At 37.0% G+C, this 27,787-nt stretch overlaps 1 protein-coding gene across 1 annotated transcript in view; it reads right to left on the reverse strand.

The window, feature by feature from the left end:
• Window positions 1-27,787, reverse strand: part of ST7L (suppression of tumorigenicity 7 like) — a 49,266-nt gene that overhangs the window by 10,417 nt on the left and 11,062 nt on the right. The window contains exons 5-12 of the mRNA XM_037498389.2: window positions 27,602-27,717; window positions 21,375-21,453; window positions 18,259-18,413; window positions 15,789-15,886; window positions 15,407-15,521; window positions 12,419-12,491; window positions 11,389-11,491; window positions 41-191 (exon numbers count right to left, since the gene is read on the reverse strand). Of these exons, the coding sequence (XP_037354286.1) occupies window positions 41-191; window positions 11,389-11,491; window positions 12,419-12,491; window positions 15,407-15,521; window positions 15,789-15,886; window positions 18,259-18,413; window positions 21,375-21,453; window positions 27,602-27,717 (890 nt within the window). The remainder of the gene's footprint in view (window positions 1-40; window positions 192-11,388; window positions 11,492-12,418; window positions 12,492-15,406; window positions 15,522-15,788; window positions 15,887-18,258; window positions 18,414-21,374; window positions 21,454-27,601; window positions 27,718-27,787) is intronic.

A 27,787-nucleotide genomic window follows, 5' to 3' on the forward strand; every position in this document is an offset into this window, starting at 1 on the left:
GTCAGCTAGATTAGTGTTACATTTGGAGAATAATACTTACTGCCTTCCCATGTACACTGTAATAGATTAAGAGCACCCTCTATTCGCTTCCAGTGCTGAAGATGAAAGAAAGCATAGGCAATTGCTTCACTATCACCCCGTTTCAGAATGTGTTCTGGAGGCAAAATTAGACTTTTCATCTCTAGTAAGTACTGGAAAAATAACACACACACATAGACACATCACAAAAAAATTATGTTAAAATCAAATGCACACAAAAATGCAGATTTAAAATGCTACAAAGTTAATTTGATTTTAAAAGCAAATATTAAGCTAGTTCAATGATATGAAGGTCCCACTGATTTTATATTTTATATATGCAAATTCCAAAGATCAGAATATTCCTGAAGGTAAAAACAGGATAATGAATGGCTTATGCATGAGTTTGCTAATTACAAAACAAAAACTCAAGCTGAGGAAATAGTGTGAGAGCAAATATTTCTTTTTCCAAAAAAATTTGTATTTCAAATACAATATTTGAAATACAAAAATTGTATTTCAAATGCAATTTGAAACAATGCTTTGTAGCAACATTCAATTCTTTTCCCCGCCTTTATTCCGATTTTATAGATTACGGAACTTAATTGTTAAATTCAATTAAATAAACATTTTACTAAGTGCAAAGCACTATGCTTATTAGGAAATACGAAAAACCATTCTATCTGGAGCAGTCTAATGTAATATGATAAGTAAATAATTATTAAGTAAATAATTATAATTATTATAATTATTAAGTAAATAATTATAAGCAGAGTGTGGTGAGTGCTTTATTAGAAGTATAAAAAAATGTATATAAGGGCTTCCCTGGTGGCGCAGCGGTTGAGCGCTGGTTTGCAAAGCTGGCCGCAGCCTCTGCAGCACCGGTTCGATCCCCGGCTGCTCCCTGGCCACTGGAGGAGGGTCCCACATGGTGCGCAGACCTCTCCTGCTGCCCGCTGCTCCCCTCAGCGGTGTACTTCGGTCCTTCTGCCTGCTCTGCTCCCCGCTCTGGCTCTGGTGAATTCTCTCACCCTCCCATGCTTCTGACTGTACCCAGTGCTTGTATAAATAAATAAATAAATGTTTAAAAAAAAATGTATATAAGAATACAGGGGCCTCGCTGGTGGCACAAGGGATTAAGTCTCAGCACTATGAAGCCATCAGCAGCCACTGCAGCATGAGTTCCATGCCCAGTCAGGGAGCTTTCTTTCATGGCACAGCAGACCTCTCTTGCCTTTCCTGCGCTCCCCTCAGCAGTGTATTTCACTAGATCCACTTGTTCTGCTCCCCACTCTGTCTCTGGTGCTAATTTTTTCTATTTAGTTCTTTTATAACAACTTCATTGAGAGATAATTTACATACTTTAAAATTCACCTATTTAAAGTTAACAATTCAATGGCTGTTCGTATATTCACAGATACACGCAACCATCACCACAGTCAATTTTAGAACATTTTTATCATCTCAAAAAAATAAACCTTGTACCTTTTAGTTATTATGCTCTACTTCCCCAATCCTCCTAAACCCTCAACAACCACAAATCTGCATTCTATTTCTATAGATTTGCTTATTGTGGCTAGCTCACATAAGTAAGATCACATAATATATTCTTTTTCATTTAACATAATGTTTTCCATGTATATCCATGTTGCAACATATATTAGTACCTTGTTCCTTTCTGTGGCTGAGTCATACCACATTGCATGGATATCTCCCATTTGTTTAGCCATTCATCAATTTGGTTGTTTTTACCTTCTGGCTATTATGAATAATGGTACGATAAATATTCATGTTCAAATTTTTATGTTACCAGATGTTTTCATCTTTCTTGTGTATATACCTAGGAGTGGATCTGCTAGGTCTAATGGTAACTTTGTGTTTAGGAGGTATTAATTATGATTTAAGGGCTGATAATAAACCATGCTAGAATTTGTAATTTGACCTGCTAGGTAAAGATGGGTGGAATATGGATGAACAGATTAGGGGGTGTGGTGGAGAGAAGAAAGGAGGACATAGTGAAAGCATAAGGCTAACCTTGAAAAAGGCACTGAGTTAAGTGCCTGTGTTAAGAGACAGTGGAAGTGCAAGATGCACTGATGGAATTAGAGAATGTGCCTGTTCAAGAAGTTATAGGCTATCAATTCTTATTCAAATATTAAATTAAATTTTAACTTAAACTCTTGAAGAAAATACCTCCATTAATATTAAAAACCCATAGAAAATCAATACAATCAGTTATTGCACTAATCAAATATACTGATTACATGAAGATGCAAAATTAACCACTTAGATATGATCTTTGCATTAAAGTGATCAACTGAAAACAAAATCTTTAAAAAAGTATTAATTTAGCTAAACGCTTTGTTCTAAAGACTGAGGCCAGAATACACTTCCTTTGTGGAAATAGATATGAAATAACCTCTTTGGTTCTAAATAACTTGAAACCAAATTATGTGTCATAAGATCCAAAACACATTAATTTCTGTTATGAAATATACAAAAGACATTTCAGAGTGTCTCAAAAGATACATTCTTTCATTTCAAATTCTGAGTTCCTCAGGTTTTTACATAAGCTAATGAGATAAACAACATAAAGTCTGAACTTCTGAAAAAGTATAACTGCTGCAATAGGGAAAATTAAAAAAAAAAAAAAGTTGTAGTAGTTTCAAAATTTATGCCTTAGATTATTAGCCAATATATATGTATGCATCATATCTAAACATTACCTCAAATAAATGTTTACCTTTTTTACTATGAAATGTGCCTACCAGCTACTTACTAAGCATAATCTCTTTAATTACTCTTACTCTTGTCTCAATACAAAAAAAAAAAAAAAAAAGAATTACTCTTGATTTCCCTGCTCTCCTCAAAGTATAAAAATGTAGTCTGCTTATCGATTTATTTTAGCAGATGTCACAAGCTATGAGATTATTTACTAATCCAGTTTGGGGACTTAACATTTCCCATTCAGCTTCTTAGAGGAATGCAGGAGAGGTTGTGTCCTGGTCAAGCAAAGCCTATTTGCTGCCTGGATGGGTTTTCTCTCTTTAGTGCCCTGGGCCTATATTCAGGAAGGTAATATTCTTTCTAATTCTCTCTAATCCTTGACCATTTTTTAAAACACAGTAAAATATCACTCGCACCAGGCAGCTGTGGGAAAATGGACTCAAGTAGCTGACCTCTGACATGACTCCATGTGTGCTTTGCAAGCTCACTGAGAGCTTCTTCAGGAGGAAGCAAAGAAAATGCAGCAATCAAAGTGGAATCTCTATCATAAAAAAGAGAGCCTCACCTTCAGAAGAAAACAGTTTAATACTTAAACCAAGTCCTTTCTATTAAATTTCTGGGATATTTTATAGATAGGAGATAATACATCTAAGTTAGTTTTAGAGCCCTGAAACTTTAAGTTAAAATGTATCTTGATAGTCACTTAGCAAACGGTAAGAGGTAAGTTAAACATATCATAGAAAATATCAACTTAGTATGTCAAGGAAATACTTTTTTTAACAGCAAATATATATCCATATTTTTACTGCTTGATAACCTAAGTGACATTCAGATAGTAATCAAACATGGCATGCTTATTAGGAAACAATACTTTAGGATTTCATATTTTAAAAATCTTTGCTATTTAACCATTAAAAATTTTTCCTTATGCCACCTTATTTTTCCTTATGCAAACGTCCTTTCTAATTTGACTTTAAAGCAAAACCATTCTTGTTTTTCAATTTCTAATAAGACACTAAAATAAAATTTCATCCTCAAAATATAAGAAAATCATTTCCATTTAAAGAAAATGTATTTAAAACAGATAATTACAGATTATTTATTTTATCTCCTTTACTAAATGCTACTCTGGAATTTCTGCTACCCAGCATAAGCTGGTAATTACTATATAAAAGAAATCATATCCTTCACATTCTACCTATCATATCACATTACACAGAGCAGACACTAAATAACTTATTAACTTGATCATATATATATACACGTACAAATATATAAATCAGATATACACATATCTAAATTATACAAATAGCCAAAATGTCTTTCAAAAACACATTTCAGTTTTTATTTAAAGATATTTTCTAACTCCTAAACAAACTAAAAGCAAAACACAACACACAGTATCTGTTACCCAAACTTGACTTTATATGAAGAAGTATATGAAAGGTTAAAAACTGAAGGGGTGGTTTGCTTTGTTTTCTGCTATGAAAGCACAAGTTCAGAGTACATAAAAGCAAACATTGAAGTTATCTCACAGACAATAATATATTTTAAAGTTGGAGAATAAAAGTATAAAGAAAACAAAAATAGGGCCTCCCCGGTGGCGCAGCGGTTGAGTGCTGGGTTGCGAAGCTGCCTGCAGCCTCTGCAGCGCCGGTTCGATCCCTGGCTGCTCCTGGCCACCGGAGGAGGGTCCCACACAGTGTGCAGACCTCTCCTGCCGCCTGCTGCTCCCCTCAGCAGTGTACTTCGGTCCTTCTGCCTGCTCTGCTCCTCGCTCTGGCTCTGGCGAATTCTCTCACCCTCCCGCACTTCTGACTGTACCCAGTGCTTGTATAAATAAATAAATAAATAAATCTTAAAAAAAAAAAAAGAAAACAAAAATAATCTGACTTACGTGTATCTGGATTTCTTTTTTAAAGCATAAATACTGACTTATTTTTTCCTAAAAATTAATCAAACCATTATGCAGCTGATTTTTTGCTTCAATATACACACATTTTTTTTTTTTTTTTTTTTTTTTTTTTTATAGAGGCATGCTTTATTTATTTGTTTGCTGGTTTCTTTGTTTGTTTTGTTTATACATGCACTGGGTACAGTCAGAAGCGCGGGAGGGCGAGAGAATTCACCAGAGCCAGAGCGGGGAGCAGAGCAGGCAGAAGGACCGAAGTACACTGCTGAGGGGAGCAGCGGGCGGCAGGAGAGGTCTGCGCGCCATGTGGGACCCTCCTCCGGTGGCCGGGGAGCAGCCGGGGATCGAACCGGCGCCGCAGAGGCCGCGCGCAGCTTCGCAACCCAGCGCTCAACCGCTGCGCCACCGGGGAGGCCCAATATACACACATTTTAAAAAAAAAATTATACTGTCACTTTTTTCATATCCTTTTTCAACATATATCTCACATATCTTTTCCTGTCTCTATATAGGTTTAACTCATTATTTTAAATTTTTGCATATTATTCCATTAAATGCTGAGCTATTTTATAAGCTAAGAAACAAGGTCATGCTAGAATTGTCCTACCACCTTTAAAAGATCAAAATGATATCATTGAGCAAACTCATGAAAATATTAAAATGGCTTAAAATTTAAAAAATGATAGGGTCTAAGATGTTATTTTAACTTAGACAGGTGTTTACAACAATGCAGAGCTAAACTACAGACATGTCTATTTATCACTTATTGAGAGCGTGTTAGGTGCTAGGGAGAGTATCAGGCAAGAAATGATAAGTAAAACAAGAGTCTTGCTTCTTAAAAAACCTTACAGGGAATTAAGGGAGTGACATACAAACAGAAAAAAGGAAAGATGTGATTGAGGTACTGAAGAAACAGAGACGACAGCCATTATCTCTGCTTAGGAAAACCGGGGAAATGATAATGGAGGCAACTGATGAGCAGGGTCTTGAAGAATGAGTAGTAACTTGCAGGGTAGAGGAGACTGCACATATGTACACAGTCAGGAGACACAACGACTAGTGATGCTGGAGATAAGATCCAAGACAAAGTGGCAAGATATAGACTTAGAAATGGTGACCTCAGACAGTGGAAGACTCTACACATGCACTCCTAAAGGGCAGCTCTTTATCCCATAGGTGACAGGGGGCAAGCGAAGCTTTTGTAAGATTTGTTATTTATGTAGATTACTCTGGCAACAGACAGACTGGAGGGGGACTGATGGCAAGGAGAGTGAGGAATATGTTTTAATAGTCTAAGAAAGAGATGGTGAAGGAAGTATTCAAGAGTATTTCTATATCTTTATCTGCATGTTTAGAAATGCATAGAAAATGTCTGGCAATGAATACATTGAACAGTAGTTAATGTAGAGAAGTAGAATTGAAAGAGAAAGGACAAGCGGTTTTTAACTTTATAGACTTCGGAAGAGCCTGAATTTTCTTTTAAATAAGCACTCATTAGTTTTACAATAACTAATATTTTTTTAAAGAATAGGTAATGAAGTCACACAATACTCAGTGACAGAGGGGATAGGTAGATGGCTAGATCTAAAAGATAATTCAAGGTTATAACAGGAGTAAATAATTCAGAAGAGGAAGAAATAAAGGTATATGAGGAGGGGATAATAAAGTCATAAAATCAGGTAGAAATAAGGTAGGAGAGACAAGTTGGAGAAGAAACTAAAAAATAATATTTTTAATTCAGGTTTAGACACATGAAACAGTGTGAGTTACTTAGTAGAAAGCCAGAAAAAAAATTTCTACAACCAGATAAAAATGTAAACCTGCAGATGAAAAGGGAAGACATAGTAAAAAAGACAAAGATTTGGAAATTATCAGCAAATAAGATACAGTTGAAGACATAAACCAAGGCTTAATATGTGCTGTAGGATCATCCATATTATGTTCAAATAACCCTACTGCTAAATCTGCAATAAATCAGAAACTGCTTGAGACAATTTTAATATTTGGTTACAGACAATATACCCAAATAAATGCACAAAAAAATATTAAAAATTAAAGCTGCTTCCAAAGCTATAGTTAAAAAGACAATGATGTATGGTCTGATGGTTTCTTTTATAATTTTAAAACCATACCTATGCTTATACTCAAATTCACTTTAATTTTGAATTGCTTTGATCATTATAATTTATCTTTAGATTACTTTGTTTCTATTACTTTGTACATCTTACAACAGCTTTTAACCAAAAGCAATATAATTCTGACCTGAAGTAATGATAATACTTTATAATCTGCCTCTTAAAAGCAGAGGTTAAAGAAAAATCTCTCTGAAGGCATCTGAAATTAAGGTACTTTGCTCTTGATCAGTCATGCACACCAAGAACCAATTTATCTCTGCAATTAGTTTTCTCAGTGCACATTCTATGAGATTGGACAGGCAGGCTGAATGCAAAGAGTCCACATGGATGTCTACTAGTGGAGAGACTGAAGACAGTCCCCAGATGGGAAGCAAACAGAAATGCTAATACTACCTAAGAGCTTCAGGAGCAAAGGGAGAGTGACTGTATATAGAAAAGAAAGGAAGTGAGGCCGGAAAGGGGATTGGCCACAGGGAAACTCCTTTCCATATCATCCTACAGAGTAGCCCTCAAGAGATAAGCATTATAAGCATGTCCATCTAGCTACAGTACAACATAATGGAAAGGCAAAGGCCTTGCTGAGTTCTAATTCTGAATCCAGACTTCAACACCACTTCCTCTATCTTCTTCAACTCCTGCTATGCCACTCAGAATATCAATTGAGTCTCTTTCCCTTTTGTCTCTTATGTATTTTGCTAAAGCATATAGTTTGGTCAATGAAATGTAATGTAAACCTGCTGTTAAAGAGCTAGTATTTTCCATGGTGCATAGATTCACAACATCCTACAGGCTTTAATTTCTGATCAACCAGAATGAATATGACCTCCCATGTATCATTTCTAAAATTCCCCTTGCTACTTATTAAAGGCTCCAGGCCCAAACTGCTTTCTTGGGGGCACCACTGGGAAGGCCCAAATTTTAAAATTAGGATAATACCTGAGATTTTTACTGCCCTTCTTGCACTCACGTGCCCCCAGCAATAGATTTAAACTCCAATGTACATCATTAGAATTGTTACTGCTGAGTATTATATTGAGAGGGATTTTGAAGCAAAGGTCCACAACCATAGGGAATAGACAATTCATATTTTGCTATTTTGAGTAGGCGTTAAATACAAATTTTAGTTATCTTAATGGTGTATTTAATTATGGTAGTTCTGATTAGTAATTGCTGCTTACTTTCTCATACAAGGGATGGACTCCCTACTCCAGTAACAATCACTTCTGTTATGCTTATTATGTGTTAGGCACTCTTCTAAGCACTTTAAAAATATAAACCCATTTAATCTTAATAACAAATAAGAAGTAATAGAGGGCCTCCCCGGTGGCGCAGCGGTTGAGCGCTGGGTTGCGAAGCTGCCCGCAGCCTCTACAGCGCCGGTTCGATCCCCGGCTGCATCCCGGCCACCGGAGGAGGGTCCCACATGGCGCGCAGACCTCTCCTGCCACCCGCTGCTCCCCTCAGCAGTATACTTCGGTCCTTCTGCCTGCTCTGCTCCCCGCTCTGGCTCTGGTGAATTCTCTCACCCTCCCGCGCTTCTGACTGTACCCAGTGCTTGTATGTATGTATGTATCAATCAATCAATAAATAAATCTTTAAAAAAAAAAAAAAGTAATAGAACCAGAATTCAAATCAGGCAGTTTAGTTGTGGAATTCATTCTGTTAACCAGTCTGCAGGACAGAGCACAGAATTTCATTTAAAAGTATTTTCTACAGTTTTTTAAATTAAATATGTGGCACACAAAGAAAATCAGTCATGAGAGATAACCAAGACAACAAGATCATGATGCAGCAGAAAAAACAGATAACAGAGATAGACAAAAGTTCCAGATATTGGCATTATCAGAGAGAGACTTTAATAAGATAACTACTTTAAACTGTTTCAAAGAGTAAAAGACTACATTTAAAATTTTGGTAGAGAATTAGAAATTATATGTGACACAACATGCAAAAAATAAGAGAAATTGGGTCTCCCTGATGGCACAGGGGTTAAATAAGGTCTTAGTCCTATCAAGCTATCACCGGCCAATGAGGCAAGAGTTCAATCACCAGCCAGGAACCTAATCCACATGGCAAAGCAGACCTCTACTGTCTCACCTGCTGTTCCCCTCAGCAGTGTATTTCAGTAGATCTACCTGTTCTGCTCCCCACTCTCTCTCTGGTGAATCCTCTCATCCCCAACACTTCTGGCCTACACCCCAGTTCTTGTATGTATAAATAAATAAGAATAATTTTTTTTTTTTATAATTTTTTTTTTTTTTTAGATTTATTTATTTATTTATTTATTTATACAAGCACTGGGTACAGTCAGAAGCGCGGGAGGGTGAGAGAATTCGCCAGAGCCAGAGCGGGGAGCAGAGCAGGCAGAAGGACCGAAGTACACTGCTGAGGGGAGCAGCGGGCGGCAGGAGAGGTCTGCGCGCCATGTGGGACCCTCCTCCTGTGGCCGGGGAGCAGCCGGGGATCGAACCGGCGCTGCAGAGGCTGCGGGCAGCATCGCAACCCAGTGCCCAACCGCTGCGGCACCGGCACGGGGGAGGCCCAAGAATAAATTTTTTTTAAAAAAAGAAAAATAAACAGAAATCAAGAATTGAAAATGTTTCAGAGGAGTGAGATCAGAGTATGTTCTCTTATCACCATGTAGTTATGCAAAAATCACTGATAAAGAGATAATCTTCATATTTTTAGAAATTAAGAAATATACTTCTAAGTAAATTATCTCTAAATCAAAGTGGAAATAATTATGGAAATTAGAAAATATTTTGACAAAATTATATAAATATATTGCCATGATGTATAGTTAAAATTATACTTAGAAAGAGGTTAACAGACTTTAATGAATGTTAGAAAGAAGAAAGGCTGAAAGGTAATGAGTTCAGTACCTATGTATAAAGATAAAGGAAATAAAAAATAAAAAACAGAGTAAAAGGAAGGCCATAATGGGTAGAAATGAATAAAACAGAAAACAAATATTAGAGAGAATCAAGAAAGCCAGAGTTTGGTTCTTTGCAAAGACTAATAAAATCAATAGATCTCTGGGGAATCCAGTCACAGGGAAGAAATGGTGGCCAGTATTAGGAATTAAAAAGTGGATATTACAATGGATCCTGTAACTATTAACAAGGTAACAAAAGGTTTTAGTGATTATGCCAATAAATTTGAAAACTGGATGAAATTTATTTCTAGAAAGGCACAACTTACCAAAACAAACACAAGAAAGAAGAAGAAATTTGAAAAGCTCTGGAATAGGTAAAATATTGAATTTGTAATTAAAATATTAAACAAAAGAAATAAAATTAGTAATTAAAATCATTCTCACAAGGAAAATTCTATAATCAGATGCCTTTATCAACAATTTCTATTAACTGTTTAAGGCAAAAGTAATTTTAATTTTATACAAATTACTCTAGAGAATTAAAAATAAAGAGGGATAACACCTTAATCTATTTTATAAAGGCAACAATAAAGGAAAAGTACACATCACAAATATAAGAAAAAAGCAAGTGAATATAATTAATGTCAAACTAGCGATTACCTTTAAGCAGGAGGGAAGAAGCTGTAATTAGGAAAGAACAGTCATGGGGACTTCTGAGGGCTTCTTAAGGCTAGTAATGTTCTTTCTTGACTTCATTTGTTTTATAATAAATTATTAAAATAAATGTTTTGTGCGTGTATACTTTGTTGTATATTATAATGCACAATAAATGTTTTATTTATATTTTAGAACTAGTGTCACTCAATGAGAAAATGTTTGTTATATTTGTATTGTTAACACATTCTTAGATTTCAGTAATCTTCTTGAATATCTTTACTTATTCTAATGGACTGACAATTTCTACTTCTTAGAATTTATCTTTTAAAGATTCATTTCCTAATGTTTACTAGCTTCCCAATTTCATTAACACACACTTAACTGGAATTAATAGTTATAATTTCATTTTGAAGCAAAGGCATCTATTCTTAAGTATTCTATAATTCCATATGTGGGTTTTTGTTTCTAAAACCTAAAATTTAATCTTAGGTGAAAACACACAAATATTAACCAATAAGTCACATGTCTGCAAGGTGTAGAATAAAAAGACAAATGGGTAAGGTATAGTTTCATTTGGGACTAAATAAACATCAACTCGTAAGTTTTTCTGGGAATTGCCACATTTATTTCCCATCATTAATTATTTAAATCTATCTGTCTTCAGTCTTTGTACACCCAGTCCTAGCTCAAAGTTTTGGCATCTGTCTATATGTAAAAAATATTTACAGTAATAGGAAATTTGATTTAATGAATGTGAATAATGAAATACAAATAACTTATAAGATATTTTATTTTTATTGTAACTATAGTAAAAAGAATAGCTAAATGAACAACTTCTAATTTTATTCTGAGAGCTATTATAAAGCTTATAGTGAAGCACTGCTCCTATAACCCTTTCTATATGCCTGTTAACACCCACTTTAAGGCAAGTAGTAAGCATCAAAATACAGAAAACTAAAACAATTCTGACCCAAATTATGGAGACCTAAGCTTTGGTCTATACACTGTATGTCATCAATTTAATAAACTTATATAAAAGTATATTTTCATCAAAAAGTGCTCACTTTTGGGACATGAGGATTAAATTCCACGGCTCTATGAATTGCTTCCACAGCATTAATTTCTGCTGTGCTTAACCCTCTTCTGGAGGCTGTTTCTGGTGAAAATCTGTAAGAAAATAAGAGAAGAAGCAATGAATATAAAAAATATATGTGTATTATATTTCATAAAGTATATATAGATACTTTTAGATAAAATCTATTCCCTTGAATCAGAGGCTTTTGGTAATGGCCAAAGACAAAGACAAATAACCACTAAATATGAAATAAAAGCTAATATAATAAAGCATATAAACTAAAAGGCAGCATAAAAAATAGAAATCTTCAAATTTATGTGAAGAAAGTGTTTAGGAAAAGTCCATTGGAGGCATACTCTGGGAAAGGTAATAAGAAATGTCACACAAGGACGTTCAGAGAATCTTCTGTAATGAAAGTATATTTTTATCAAGTTCTCATTAAAAGGAAACAGATTGAATACTCAATTCTAATTATATCAAGGCACAGTAACCTAAAGTGAAAAAAGTCACTTATTGATTGGTTTCTGAGTATCATCTGTGAAATAAAGAGAAATTCATTAAAGGCAGTCAAAAATACATGAAAAACAGTAACACAGAATTATAATCTCAGAACAGATAATATGAAACCTATTTGTTGACCACATACCTTATCATTACGATACAGCTACAGTCTATGAACTTTCTTTAGTCATCTAATATACTTAATCCACACACAAAAACCCTACAATATTATTATTCTCACTTTACAAAGGAGTCTCATTTTATAGAATCAAACTGATTTACTTGCCCAAAGTCCCATAAAAGATATATGGTAGACTGAATTTGAAGACAAGCCTGCTTAGTTCTAAGAACCTTGCTCTTTCTACTACATATAATAAAATGGCTCAAAACCCCATAAGATCAAGGTTATTCAAAAGGAAGTAAGTAGGGAGAAAAAGAATACTATTTAAAGTTAATGAAGGAAAAACATAATATTGAATTTAGCAGTCTAAATTATTGTAGTTTACATAATAACTTACTTATCTGAAACAGTCCTTGTCTTCAGTAGTGCTGCTGTGTAACAGATTGCTGCTGACTTTGGAAGGCTTATATCTGTAATAATAATTTCCAACTTAGGTAGGAATCACAAAAAATATTTTATTTTATTTTTTTAAAGATTTATTTATTTAGGGGCCTCCCCGGTGGCGCAGCGGTTGAGTGCTGGGTTGCGAAGCTGCCCACAGCCCCTGCAGCACCAGTTCAATTCCTGGCTGCCGGGCGAGGGTCCCACGTGGTGCGCAGACCTCTCCTGCCGCCCGCTGCTCCCCTCAGCAGTGTACTTCGTCAGTCAGCCTGTTCTGTTCCCCGCTCTGGCTCTGGTGAATTCTCTCACCCTCCCGCGAATCTGGCCTGTACCCCTGTTCTTGTATACATAAATAAATCTTTATTTATGTATTAAAAAAAATTTATTTTATTTATACAAGCACTGGATACAGTCAGAAGGGCGGGAGGGTGAGAGAATTCACCAGAGCCAGAACGGGGAACAGAACAGGCAGAATGATGAAATACACTGCTGAGGGGAGCAGTGGGCATGGCAGGAGAGGTCTGTGCACCATGTGGAACCCTTGCCGGCAGCCGGGGATTGAACCGGCGCTGCAGAGGCTGAGGGCAGCTTCGTAGTCCAGCACTCAACTGTTGTGCTACCAGGGGAGGCCCCACAAAAAATATTTTAAAACAATTTCTAATAAGAATAATTTATAGTACAAATCCAACAGATATAAGATAGTAGCAGAAGAATGTGAACATACAGTTGGAAGATGTAAGATTAAATCTTGACTTTACTCTTTACTAATTATGCATCTTTGAACAAGTTTAACCTGTTTTCTCCTCCCAAAATAGGGAAATGGTACTTTTCTGGCAAAGATTAAAGTATATGTGTGAAAGTCCTTAGCACAATGGTGAAACCTACTCAACAAATGTTGCTAACAAACGATAGCACAAAGCTAGAGTAATCAAAACAGTAAAGTATTGGAATAAAAATAGAAACATACCAATGGAATAGAATTGAGAGTCCAGAAATAAACCCACACTTATATGAAGAGTTAGCCCATGACAAAGGAACCAAAAGTGTGTGCGTATGTGTGTGTGTATGTGTGTGTGTACACACACATACATAAAACAAAATAAGGTAAATCTCTTTAACAAATGGTTCTGGAAAGCTGTTGTGAAAAAGCCACATGCAACTAGACCACTATCTCATACCATTCACAAAAATTAACTCAAAATGGATTAGATATTTGAATATAAAACCTGAAACCATAAACTACATAGAAGAAAACACAGGTGCAACACTAAACAACACTGGCTTCAGTTATTTGGGGATGACTCTAAGGGGAAGGGAAACAAAAGTAAAAATAAACAAATAGGGCTTTATGAAACTAAAAAACTTCTGCACAGCAAAAAAAGTTATCATTAAAGGGGTCTGCCCCGGTGGCGCAGCGGTTGAGCGCTGGGCTGCGAAGCTGCCCGCAGCCTCTGCAGCACCGGTTCGATCCCTGGCCACTGGCGAGGGTCCCACATGGCACAACAGACCCCTCCTGCTGTGCCCGCTGCTCCCCTCGGCAGTGTATTTTGTCAGTCTGCCTGTTCTGTTCCTTGCTCTGGCTCTGGTGAATTCTCTCACCCTCCCGTGCTTCTGACTGTACCCAGTGCTTGTATAAATAAATAAATAAATCTTAAAAAAAAATCATTAAAGTGAATTGACACTCTACAGAATGGGACAAAATATTCACACATCGTATATCCAACAAGAGGCTAATATCCAAGATCCACTAAGAACTCACACAGCTCAACAATAAGAAAATAAACCACCCAACCAAAAATTGGACAAAAGATCTTAATAGATACTTCTCCAAAGAAGAAATACAGACAGCCAACAGACACATAAAAAAATTATCATCATCACTTATTATCAGGGAAATACAAACCAAAACCACAATGAGATACCATCTCACATCCATGAGAATGGCTCATATCAAAAAGACCTAAAACAGGGGCCTCCCCAGTGGCTCAAGGGGTTAAGCATGGCACAAGAGGTTAAGCACCGCAATATGAAGCAATCTGCAGCCTCTGCAGCACAAGTTTGATCCCTGGCCAGCCAGAGAGCAACCCACATAGCAGAGGAGACCTCTCCTGATTCTCCCGCTGCTCCCCTCAGCAGTGTATTTCAGTCAGTCTGCCTGTTCTGTTCCCCACTCTGTCTCTAGTGAATCCTCTCACCCCCCCCCACATCTCTGGCCTGTACCCCAGCTCTTGTATGCATGAAATAAATCTTTTTTTTTTTAAAGATTTATTTATTTATTTATACAAGCACTGGGTACAGTCAGAAGCGCGGGAGGGTGAGAAAATTCACCAGAGCCAGAGCGGGGAGCAGAGCAGGCAGAAGGACCGAAGTACACTGCTGAGGGGAGCAGCGGGAGGCAGGAGAGGTCTGCGCACCATGTGGGACCCTCCTCCTGTGGCCGGGAAGCAGCCGGGGATCGAACCGGCGCTGCAGAGGCTGCGGGCAGCTTTGCAACCCAGAGCTCAACCGCTGCACCACCGGGGAGGCCCTAAAATAAATCTTTGAAAAAAAAAAAAAAAAAAGACCTGAAACAAAAAGTGTTGAATGAAATAACTGCAGAATTGAAGCTACTAGAAGGGGAAGGTATGAGGTGGAGAACAAAGCAGGGAGGAAGTCCAATGGTCTATGGTAGAGGATTATGAATATAGGTGGATGTGATGTACTAACATACATCTTAACAGGTGTGAATCTATACACCTCAATTATACACAGTGTTGCAAACCAAGGATACCACAATTTAAAAAGATAAAGATCCTTAATACCAACTTGTACCAGCAGATTCCAAATAACAACTGGTAATAATAGAAAGCAAAAATAACAAATAAAAGAATAGGGTTATATTTGTAATTGTGAAATTTAAAAAAATATTGTAATCATGCTACCCACTAATACAGATATTACTCACCGTCATATTTTGCTAGGACTGCCTGTACATCTGCATAGGCCTGTAATTCTAAAAGTGATTCTAGGAGATTTTCATGGATGTTCAACATGCTAAGAGGAGGAAATTCTTTCATCAACTGTATATTAAAAGGAAAAGCAGAGTAAAATTTTAACAAAGGAACTCAACAGAGCTGAATCAGAATCATTAAAGTAGACATCATTTTGTTTCCTAAAAAAGCACAGAGATTTAACCCTTAAGAATGAATGCATATTAAAAAGTTATCTTGTTATAAAAACTACAAAGTAAAAATCCAATGATTTGACATTAAAATATTGGAAATTTAAGCCACATTTTCAGTATTTTGGAGGAACAAATATAAAGGTCCAGTCATCAAAAACCTTACATCTCTCATTATTTTTACTGCTTCTCGTATTCTTCCTAATTTCCTTGCACACATTGCCAATCTTCTTTTAACATATACCAGTACGTTGGTATCTCTCCCTATTTAAAAAAACAAACAAAAGACACAACTATTACACTTGTATTATGACTTGTCATTTTATTACCATTATCCATTAATTTTATTTCCTTGCCCTAGAAGATTTAATTAAAACTAAATTGTGGGGCCTCCCGGTGGCACAGCAGTTGAGCACTGGGCTGCAAAGCTGCCCGCAGCCTCTACAGCGCCGGTTCGATCCCCAGCTGCAGGCAAGGGTCCCACATGGCGCACAGACCTCTCCTGCCACGCCCGCTGCTCCCCTCAGCAGTGTATTTCATCAGTCTGCCTCTGTTCTTTTTTTTTTTTTTTTTTTTTTTAAAGATTTATTTATTGATTGATTGATTGATACATACAAGCACTGGGTACAGTTAGAAGCGCGGGAGGGAGAGAGAATTCACCAGAGCCAGAGCGGGGAGCAGAGCAGGCAGAAGGACTGAAGTACACTGCTGAGGGGAGCAGCGGGCGGCAGGAGAGGTCTGCGCGCCATGTGGGACCCTCCTCCCGAGGCCGGGGAGCAGCCGGGGATTGAACCGGCGCTGCAGAGACTGCCGGCAGCTTCCCAACCCAGCGCTCAACCGCTGCGCCACCGGGGAGGCCCAGTCTGCCTCTGTTCTGCTCCCCACTCTGGCTAGGGTGAATTCTCTTACCCTCCCGCACTTCCGACTGTACCCAGTGCTTGTATAAATAAATCTTTAAAAAAAAAAAAATAAATTGTGTCAGAATGGAGGAATTATAAAGGTTGTTGAATTTGGGTGATGAACATTAAATTGGAGCTCATATTGTATTTTGTCTGTGTTTGACATTTTTAGTATGAAAGCTTAAAAATATATATGTATATACAGTTACTTTTGCCCTTAAGAGCGGGTAATCTTTATAGTATATGTAAAGTATTTTGCTTATACTTGACAATTTCATTTTAATATTAACATAAAAGAAACACATTAACCTATTAAGTTTCTACATAAACAATCTACAATTTTAATATTCTCTATTACAAACAAAAATGTTCAAAACAGAATTTCCATGGCTAGTATAAACTACTTCCAGAAAGAGCTAACAAATATTTCTTTAACCATCTAATAGCAGTAGTTGAGATGATACAAAGAGAAATGGCATGACTTTTCTACAGAAGTAGTTTCATTAGTTCCAGGCTGCATAATTATATATTCCCATAGTTGTGTGTTATAACAAGATGCACTAATGAGACATGCTGTACACATCAATATTTAGTTTAGAGGGAAAACATTATCCAAATTTTAATTTCCACTAACAAAGGATTTAGAACTTAACTGCTAGCAGATAATGCATTATGTAAACATATTTCAATTTATTGTCCACTATCTGCCAAAATCATGAAACTAAAACTCTGGGCCACAAAAAACAGCAGGGGGCCTCCCCGGTGGCGCAGCGGTTGAGTGCTGGGTTGCGAAGCTGCCCGCAGCCTCTGCAGCGCCGGTTCGATCCCCGGCTGCTCCCCGACCACCGGAGGAGGGTCCCACATGGCGCGCAGACCTCTCCTGCCGTCCGCTGCTCCCCTCAGCAGTGTACTTCGGTCCTTCTGCCTGCTCTGCTCCCCGCTCTGGCTCTGGTGAATTCTCTCACCCTCCCATGCTTCTGACTGTACCCAGTGCTTGTACAAATAAATAAATAAATAAATAAATCTAAAAAAAAAAAATGGGTTAAAGAAAAAGAAATTATTTAAAAAAATAAATAAAAAAAATAAAATAAAATAAATAAAAAAATAAAAACAAAAAACAGCAGGAAGCAACAGCATTATACATTGAAATATCTTTGGTAACAGTATCTCAATCATAACTGGGAGAGTATTCCTGAGACTGGAAAGAGAGGACCTCAGAGACTATGTTCCATATGATCTCAAACATATCACATGGAAAAACCAAGCAAAGAAAGAATCAATGCTGAGTATAAGGCTGGTTTCTGTAAGTCAGGCTACTTCCTGACATTATATGGAGATACATACAATCTGCAGAGCAAACCAAATGATGCACCTCTACTATTGCTAGGGGTAAGGATGGGGGAAAAAAGGTTCTTATTATCACTAGCAGGCTCTCTTGAATTTGAATATTTTGGGGTTGTGTTTCACCAATGACCAATCCAATTCTGATATGAAATAAATTACTGTTAAGTCTCAGAGCAGCACAATTCTCATAAGCCAGAGCAGATCTGTTCCATTCCACAAGCTAGTACACATTTCTGTCTTGCAGGCTAATAGATTTTGTGAATAGATGTGTTATCTCTTATGAAAAGTAGCTAACTTATAGTATTAATTTTTTTTAATAATTGTTTTGTGTTTTAAACAAGAACCAATTACAGGAGTGAAAAGACAGGTAAAAGTCAGTTCAAATTTGCTTACTTAGTTGAGCTTCATGCTGAGGACTTTGGTGCTGGCACTGCTGTGACCTTCTATAAATTGTTTCTCCAGCCTTGAGTGCCTGTTTAAATAACCTTTCAGCATCTACAATAGTTGTTGCTTCTTCCTCAGCCAGTAGAACATAGGCAGTGGCACAGCTATAAAGCAAGCAAGCAAGGCAATTTTAAGAAAAACAGCAAACATACTCGAGTATGTCCCTTTGCTCTATGTCACATTTCCCTAACTTTATCTATATTTTCATCTTCTAAAGAAAAAAAGACTTTGGCCTCCCTGGTGGCACATAGTGCCAATAGCTTCATAGTGTTACTGGCAGCCACTGCAGCACCAATCCCCAGCCAGGGAGCTGACCCACGTGTTACAGCAGACCTCTCCTGTCTCACCCGGTGCTCCCCTCAGCAGTGTATTTCAGGCGATCCACCTGTTCTGCTCCCCACTCACCCCCATACCTCTGGCCTGTACCCCAGTTCTTGTATGCATAAATAATCTTTAAAACAATAAAAACAAGTGATCTGACAGAAATTTCCTTAAATACTTTGGAACCAAAAACAAAACTAGAAAAAAATCTTTGCAGATGACTTCTGTATTTGTGATGGGTATACTCTCAACATTTAGTGAGGTAGTTAACAAGTTTGTCTCGGCCTCCACTTTCTGCATATGTAGAACCTAAAAGGTAGGTAGACATAAGAGCCTAGGGCCTTCTCAAGTCTTTTCTGGGCATGTGCCCAACCTTAAGCATATGCAGGACCTTAGAGATTCCCAGGAATATGTGAGAACTTTTCAAAGCCTTTACTTCTTAAAGTATCTCATTCCCCATTCTTGCCTTCCAAGCTTTCTGGTTTGTCTAATATTTGCCCCTGCAGCATCAGGGATTAATTCACTTGCCTTTAAATATTTTCAAAAAATGCTCCTGCCCCACCCTCACAGTACAGCTGTGTCAGTGCTGGGAGAGTTCCAAATTAACTGAAATAAAGGCATGTCTCTTAGGTTGGTCCATTAGTGAGTCACCAGACAGGTCAAAATAAACAACCACAATTCTTCCATTCTGCTTCTTCTGGTAGCGGGAACCTATACCCAAAATGCAAACTGTTGTCTGAAGGCTGCCACTGACTCACAAAGTAGGAGATAGGGCCAATGTAAGATAAAACACCACAAAGCTGTTACATAAACTCAACTGTTTTTAAAATTGGTTCAACAGGGCCTCCCCGGTGGCGCAGCGGTTGAGCGCTGGGTTGCGAAGCTGCCCGCAGCCTCTGCAGCACCTGTTCGATCCCCGGCTGCTCCCCGGCCACCGGAGGAGGGTCCCACATGGTGCGCAGGCCTCTCCTGCAGCCCTCTGCTCCCCTCAGCAGTGTGCTTCTGTCCTTCTGCCTGCTCTGCTCCCCGCTCTGGCTCTGGTGAATTCTCTCACCCTCCCGCGCTTCTGACTGTATCCAGTGCTTGTATAAATAAATAAATATAAATCTTTAAAAAAAAAAATTGGCTCAACATTCTTCAGGTTGTTGTAAACTTCATTTATTCCTAGAGTTTTAATACAGTTGATTCTGAGTTTTTGCCAGTTTATTCATTCCTTTTTGGAGTTCCCTACGTTACTATTTTTGTCCTATGTTGGGAAGGTCGGGGATGAGGGACATGGAGGATGATGCTAAGTTCACATCATTTAGGAAGTATTCTTTGACCCCAACTGGGGCCATATTTTCACTTCTGACCTTTATTTAGTATTAGATTAATACTGATCTGTCTCATTTAAATATTAAGTTAACTTATGATTTTATATTTTTTCTTCTTAGGTGATAGAGGTGACAGAACTATAAAAAATTAATGCTGTTGGGGTCCCCCTGGTGGCACAGGGGTTAAAGAAAACACTATCAAGCTATTGCCAGCCACTGTGGCATAAGTTCAATCCCCTGCCCACCAGGGAAGTGACCCACATGGCAAGGCAGACCTCTCCTGTCTCGCCTGCTGCTCTTCTCAGCAGTGTATTTCAGTCAGTCTGCCTGTTCTGTTCTCCACTCTGTCTCTGATGGATCTTCTCATCTCCCCCATCTCTGGCCTGTACCCCAGCTCTTGTATACATAAATAAATGAATCTTTAAAAAAAAAAATTAAATGCAGGGGCCTGCCTGATGGTGCAGGGGTTAAGACACAACCTATGGAGCTAGCTGCAGCCACTGCAGCACGAGTTCAATTCCCCCTGCCAGCCAGGGAGCAACCCACATGGCGCAGCAGACCTCTCCTGACTCGCCCGCTGCTCCCCTCAGCAGTATATTTCAGTCAGTCTGCCTGTTGTTCCCCATTCTGTCTCTGGTGAATTCTCTCACCCCCCCCACACATCTGGACTGTACCCCAGTTCTTCTATGCATAAATAATCTTTTTTTAAATAAATTAATGCTGTTGGGGCCCCTCTGGTGGCACAGGGGGTTAAGAAAGCACTATCAAGCTATTGCCAGCCACTGCGGTATGAGTTCGATCCCTTGCCCGCCCGGGAGGTGACCCACATGGCGCAGCAGACCTGTCTTGTAGCTGCTACCCTCAGCAGTATATTTCGAGAGATCTGCCTGTTCTGCTCCCCAACTCTGTCCCTGATGAATCCTCTCATCTTCCCCACACCTCTGGCCTATATCCCAGTTCTTGTATGCATAAATAAATATTTTAAACAATGAAAAAATGAATGCTGTTAATAAGAAAAAATAAAATGAGAGATATGATTTACTTATTTTGAATCCTTTTCTCATGCCTCCAATCCTATTAGCAACTAAAGTTCTCAAGACTGAATGAATGCTTTCAATGAATGACTAACTGAAAAACAAAATTAAAACAGGTGGAATAAGAACTTTAGAACCCTTCAACTATCAAATATTATCACCCATTAGGTCTCTATCCATTTAAAAAAGTATTTCTATTCAAAAACATAGATAAATATTTATAATTTCAGAAGCAAAATACAGATGTTAGTGAATGCTGTAAATTTTGTGTCTAAATATGCAAAAAGAGAAAGAAGAGTGTTAATGACTCCACGTGTCTTAGGAGCAGACAAAATGAAACAATCATTTCATGGATTTTCTTCAAACCAAACTTATTTTCCATATACTTCAAACTCACTCATTGTTTAATTCTAAAGCTTGATAGGCTGCTTTGATTCGAGCTGGAGGATTTCTTTCCTTCCATGCCTTCTGCATAACTGTAGGAAAAATATTACAAAAAATAATTATGATGGCAAATATAAATCTTTTTCAAAACATATGAAGAATGAGCTTGGAGAGTAAATAAGGATTTAAATAACATGCTCTTAAACATAAAAAAACAAGAAATTGGGTTCTAGTTCACATTAACCTTGTGAGTTTACATTAAATTTGGAAGTTTCTCATAGAATAAAAATATATTCTTTTTCTGATTTATTTGAATAACGACATGTAAGGAACTTAACTACATCATTATTATACATGAACATTTATATACTAAATGCATATTAAAATCAAGCTTGACCAACAACAGATTATAATCAATGTGAAATATTCTAGTTCTTTTATCATTTAAAAAAAAGTTCTACAAAACTGCTAGAAATATACAAAACACTTAAAAACAAAGTCTTTGTCTAATCAAAGATTTGATGGGAAGAATCAAATTTGCATTTTCCATAAAAAATGGGGGAAAGGAATTAATTTAGGATATAGTATATTTATGCAAAATGTCAGTCTCTACCCAACATCAACAAAAGCCTGAATTAGGATCTCTCTGGAATAATAATGTTAGTTTGTTAGTTTTGCTACCATTTACTGTGCCAAAATAAAAATGTCACACTAAGTAAAGTTTCTTAAAAATTAAACAAACAAATAGATTCATGATATTATCTGGCTTATTTTAAGTTTGATAAGAAAAATAAAAGAATATATGAATGTTGCTTTTGGAACAAAACCTTCAACTGTCCAGAAGGAATACTATGAAAAATGTTTGCATTTTCCTTTGGAAACAAAATATTAGTCTTGGCTTAGAAAAGGAGACAACATATTCCACTTGTGTAACAAAAATACACTTGTGTAACAAAAATACATTTCTCATATCACACATGTCACCAGCTAGAGGACAGCTAATGTTTCCTGAACATGGCAAATGAATGCAAGTCAGCACCCATCTGATAATAACCAGGTAAAGAATAGCACTTTCCGGGCCTCCCTGGTGGCGCAAGGGGTTAAGCATAGCACTGTGAAGCTATGCTGTGAAGCTACAACCTCTGCAGCATCTCTATCCCCAGCAGGCCAGGATGCTACCCACATGGTGCAGCAGACCTCTCCTGACTTGCCCACTGCTCCCCTCAGCAATATATTTCAGTCAGTCTGCCTGTTCTGTTCCCACTCTGTTCTGTTCCCCACTCTGTCTCTGGTGAATCCTCTCATTCCCTGCACCTCTGGCCTGTACCCCAGTTCTTATATGCATAAATAAATAAATCTTTAAAAATAAAGAATAGTACTTTCCTAAAATATTAAAATATATTATATAAAAATAAAGTATAATATTAGGCTTGCGATTTTTTGATGTTGGGGCTCTCCTCTCTAAGTTACATATTTACAAGTCAAATAGTGACACATTTTAAACTGCTATTTGGTATTCCCATATATTAAGTATACACTGTAATTGATTTAACCAATTCTCTTTTGATGGACAATTAAGTTACACCCAACTTTTTGCTAATATAAAAATACTGTGATATCCACCTTTCAACATCTATCTTTGCATATCTGACTAATACTTCCTTTCCAGAAATGGAAAGAGTGATTAAAATGCATCTTTTAAGAGGTTTTGGATATATACTCTCAAACTCCTCTCCATAAGATTGTATAAATTTACTTTCTTTCAGGCAGTATAGGAGAGTGACTGTTCTCCTATGTCCTTACCAACATTGAAAAGTATAAATTTTAGCTAATACATAAAAATGATCCCATTTTCATTTATATTTCTTTTTTTCTAGTAAGGTAATATAATCTGTCTACAAGCTTTTTTTTTTAATTCTTAAGATTTTTTCAACTGCTCTAATTAGCCTTTCAAGACTGTTCTTTACAATCAGTATAGTACTAAGCCTAAAGGAAAAGGGGAAATAAATTAGAAGAATAAAAAAATACACTGCTGGGCCTCCCTGGTGGCACAGAGGTTAAAAGGTGGCACAGAGGTTAAAAGTCTCAGTGCTATCAAGTTATCACCAGACACTGCAGCATGAGTTCAAGCCCCAGCCAGGGAGCTATCCACATGGCGCAGCAGACCTCTCCTGTCTCATCTGCTGTTTCCCTCAACAGTGTATTTCAGTAGAAATGTTTGTTCTGCTCCCCTGTCTCTGGTGAATCCTCTCATACCCCCATTCCTCTGTCCTGTACCCCAGTTCTTATATGCATAAATAAGTCATATATATGTGTGTATGTATATGTATATATATGTGTGTATATATATATATATATATATATACACACATACATATACATTTCATTCTAAAACAAGGGTTAGGAATAATTAGACCAAAAAAATTAGTATTTAACTGTCTTCTTTAAGAATGCTTGATATGCTTTAAAAAACATAAGCAATTAGTAATTCCATCAAATTTTTTTTAAAGATTTATTTATTTATTTATACAAGCACTGGGTACAGTCAGAAGCGCGGGAGGGTGAGAGAATTCACCAGAGCCAGAGCGGGGAGCAGAGCAGAGAGAAGGACCGCAGTACACTGCTGAGGGGAGCAGCGGGCGGCAGGAGAGGTCTGCGCGCCATGTGGGACCCTCCTCCGGTGGCCGGGGAGCAGCCGGGAATCGAACCGGCGCTGCGGAGGCTTCGGGCAGCTTCGCAACCCAGCGCTCAACCGCTGCGCCACTGGGGAGGCCTTTGTAATTCCATCAAATTTATCTATTTGTCAAGTTAAATAATATTCTAATATGCTTACAAGAAGAAAAGAGACTAGCATTTATCCCAAGATTAGGGCTGAGAAATGGACATTCCTACAAAGATCAGGCAGAAAACACAGATGTGTGAACTATCAGCACATGCACTACCTAAAGAAGAGAGTCATAGCTCAGGTCCAATGATTGTCAAGTGGAAATGCAGTTTTTGCCATATTTTCCAACTCTCAAGTGTAAAGTTGAATTTTAATGTTAAATCCCCCAATTTTTAAACGTTAAAGAAAAATTTCACAAACACTTTCCATAAACAATTCTGGCTCTGCTCTGAGGATATGTTTGTTTTCTTCATTAGATAAATTAATAGGATGAAAGCAAAATCTACTGTTTAGTAATTATCAGCAACAATAGGAGCAATTTTTCACATCACACATACACTCACACTTGCCTTTTTTAATATGAAACTAGAGATAAAAATCATTATCTGTATACAAATGTCTGAGAAGATCACATGGAACTAACAATCCATTCTGTCCTTGCATTTAGTCTTCCTGCAGGAGTCACATGTACCTCTAGAAGCACATGAAACTTTGCAAGTACCAAACGGAATCTATGGTTTTAAATTATTTTATACACTCAACTTTACATATTCTTTCCTATAATTAACCTACCTGAAGAATGTTCCTCTGACTGGCCTCTGATGTATCAAGTTAGTTTTACTTTCCTAATGTAATATCCTCTCCCCTGATCCCAGATGGATATATTCCCTTCTCTTACTTTACTAAAGACTGACTGACTTCTCACCCATTCTGAATTTTCTTGCCAAGGTGCACTGCCCTAGAATGTAAGAATCTGCAGGAACCAAAGGGACGATTCAAAGAGCAAGTATGGGAGCAGTCGAGGCACTAATAATAGGGATTCTTGCCTATTACTTATTTAACAGTGACGTTTGGCATTAGAAATGGAGTGCTCTGGCACCTGGATGTTCTGAATTCAAGCATACTGTGGAAAGGAGAGGGAGTAATAAAATTGTAAATGTTCTATTAGTGCCCCTGTCCCTTTCTATCAAAAGAAGCATTATTCCTAAGGGAATATCTCTCACAGTAAAGAAAGGGGGAACAGGCATTATAAAGGCAGTGGAATTTTATTTTGGCCAAGGATAACCTCTAGGCAAAGCTCCAAGACTTATTTATCTTTCTCTCTCAGAGTCTAAATTCAGAAGAGAGATGGTTGTCATGGGAATACATGTTAACATGTTTATTTAAATTGAAAAATGATGTCAGATTTCTGTCAGAGAGTAAATCTGATTTAGTTGATAGGATTGAGAATTCATCCAGCCAATTAGGTTACACAGAAGAAATTTTTCAAAGTTCAAGAAGCCAAATATGTAGCTCTAACAATTTGACAAAAATATAAAGAACAGGACACCATTTAGAACCTTATGTTAAAAGGAAATTGTTAAAAAATGTATTCAAGAAAGTTTTATTGTTAAAAAGCATGAGTGTGATTAAAAACACAAGCATAAATGATCTAAAAAATTCATATAACAGTGCAATGGATACGAATTTAAAAAGAAAAAGGACTTATATGAAATTTACTGTTGTTAAAAAGTATTTGTTCATGAATTTTTCAAAGGATAATGGTGAGTATAAGATCATTAGATTCCATGAGATACAATTAAATATGGAGTACAGTAGCTTTATCTTTAAATGTCTATATATGTCAAAAATCACACTTTGCAATTACTTAACTTTATGATGACAACTTAAAAATGTACGAAGGGATGCAGTTTTTCAAAATTCTTTTAGGAGGTATGTGAAAAAAAATGTTTTAAGACTACAGTTTTAGTGGATAGCCATGATTTTCAAACAGCACTTTAAAATATCTGCAACCCTACTTGTGAAAAGGAGATGAGGTTTTAATTTCCAGACTCAACCTCAGCCCTTAAAGTTAACAGATAAGGGTCTCCCTGGTGGCACAAGGGGTTAAGATGCAACGTATGACGCTATCCACAGCCACTGCAGCACAAGTTCGATCCCTGGCCAGGGACCTACCCACATGGAGCAGCAGACCTCTCCTGACTCTCCCGCTGCTCCTCTCAGCAGTGTATTTCAGTAAATCTGCCTGTTCTGTTCCCCACTCTGTCTCTGGTGAATCCTCTCACCCCCTACACCTCTGGCCTGTACCCCAGATCTTACATGTATAAATAAATCTTTAAAAAAAAAAAGTTAACAGATAATTTTTCCAAGCTGTTATTTCCCCATCACCTACACTTTTGCCACTAAAATAAACGTTTAACATATAAACATAAAGTAATTCATTTTTTCCTATTTTGCAATTAAAACATTTTACATAGCCATACCAAAGATCCTTGAATTTCCTGTTACCATCTAACCTTAATATGTTTAATCCAACAGAGATATATCGTAATGAACTCACTTAAATGCTGGGACATTTTGGTGAATTTTCTTCCTCCTATCAATGTGGTGAGTAGAAGTAATAGTATAATGGCTAAGAGTCAGACTTGAGTTGGAAATCCAGTTTTATCATTTATTAGCTAGGTGACTTAGGGCATGTTACTTGATTCCTCTTTCTTATAATAGTATCTATTTTGTAAAGCAATTGGAAAGATTAGTACATTTATATAAATTTCTTAGAACAAAGCTTGGTGATTACTAAGTATCATACAAGTATTAGGTATGAACAGTCAAACTGTTTACATCTGTGATACCAAAACCATTTGTTCACACTTTGTCAAATAAATAGTAATGTTTATAGTCTTGCAGGCAATGTGCTATATACAGGGATTCAAAGATGATGAGAATATACTCCCTGCTTTTCAAAGTTTCACACCCTATCAGGGAGTGAAACATTAAAGCAATATGATAACATTAACAAATATTTGAATAAACTAATTAAAATTGTTTTTAGTTTTGGGCAAACCTTAAACACAAAGGAGAAAGTGTGTAACAGGAGATCCCAGAGAAGGCTTTCTAAGAATGTGAATTTTAATTTGGATATTGAAGGATAAAAGCATTAAAAATACCTTTAAGTAAGAATAAGGATAGAGAGGACATTCAAAATAGAGTAATTGTGATAAAGATTCCTGCCTTTAGGCCGTATATTGAAGTCTTGATACTCTCACTTTAGAGAACTTAAAGAGAACTAATCATAAACATTTCTGCTACTACTTCTACAAAACTATATGCCTATCTAATTTATGACTGGAATAAAATATATTCCATTTTTCTCTACATGCCACACCACGAAGTTTAACTGTTATAAACACTCTTATACTCTTTTCTTTATGTATAATTGCAGGTGTTAATTTCTGAAACCAAAACACACTGCTATATTATATCTGAAAGATTTATTAATAAAAAAATAATACTTTTATAAAATACTTGTAATTCTTTATAAGAAGAAAAGGTAGTATAAGATATGACACACATACCTGTGTCTGAAGGACGTAAAAAGTCTGTGTCACAAGTGAAAAAGGTCTGATGGTCCTGAGCTGACAAATTCATGTCATAGTATGTAAGTGGCTCTTTACCAGTCACCCAAGTGTATCTTTACCAAAACACAAGAAGATATGTACATTGAACATGAGAGAGCATCTGTCTGCTAGAACAGACACTAT

The sequence above is a fragment of the Talpa occidentalis genome, unplaced genomic scaffold (assembly GCF_014898055.3).
Source record: "Talpa occidentalis isolate TD23 unplaced genomic scaffold, MPIMG_talOcc4v2.1 talOcc4.9, whole genome shotgun sequence".
Taxonomy (NCBI): domain Eukaryota; kingdom Metazoa; phylum Chordata; class Mammalia; order Eulipotyphla; family Talpidae; genus Talpa; species Talpa occidentalis.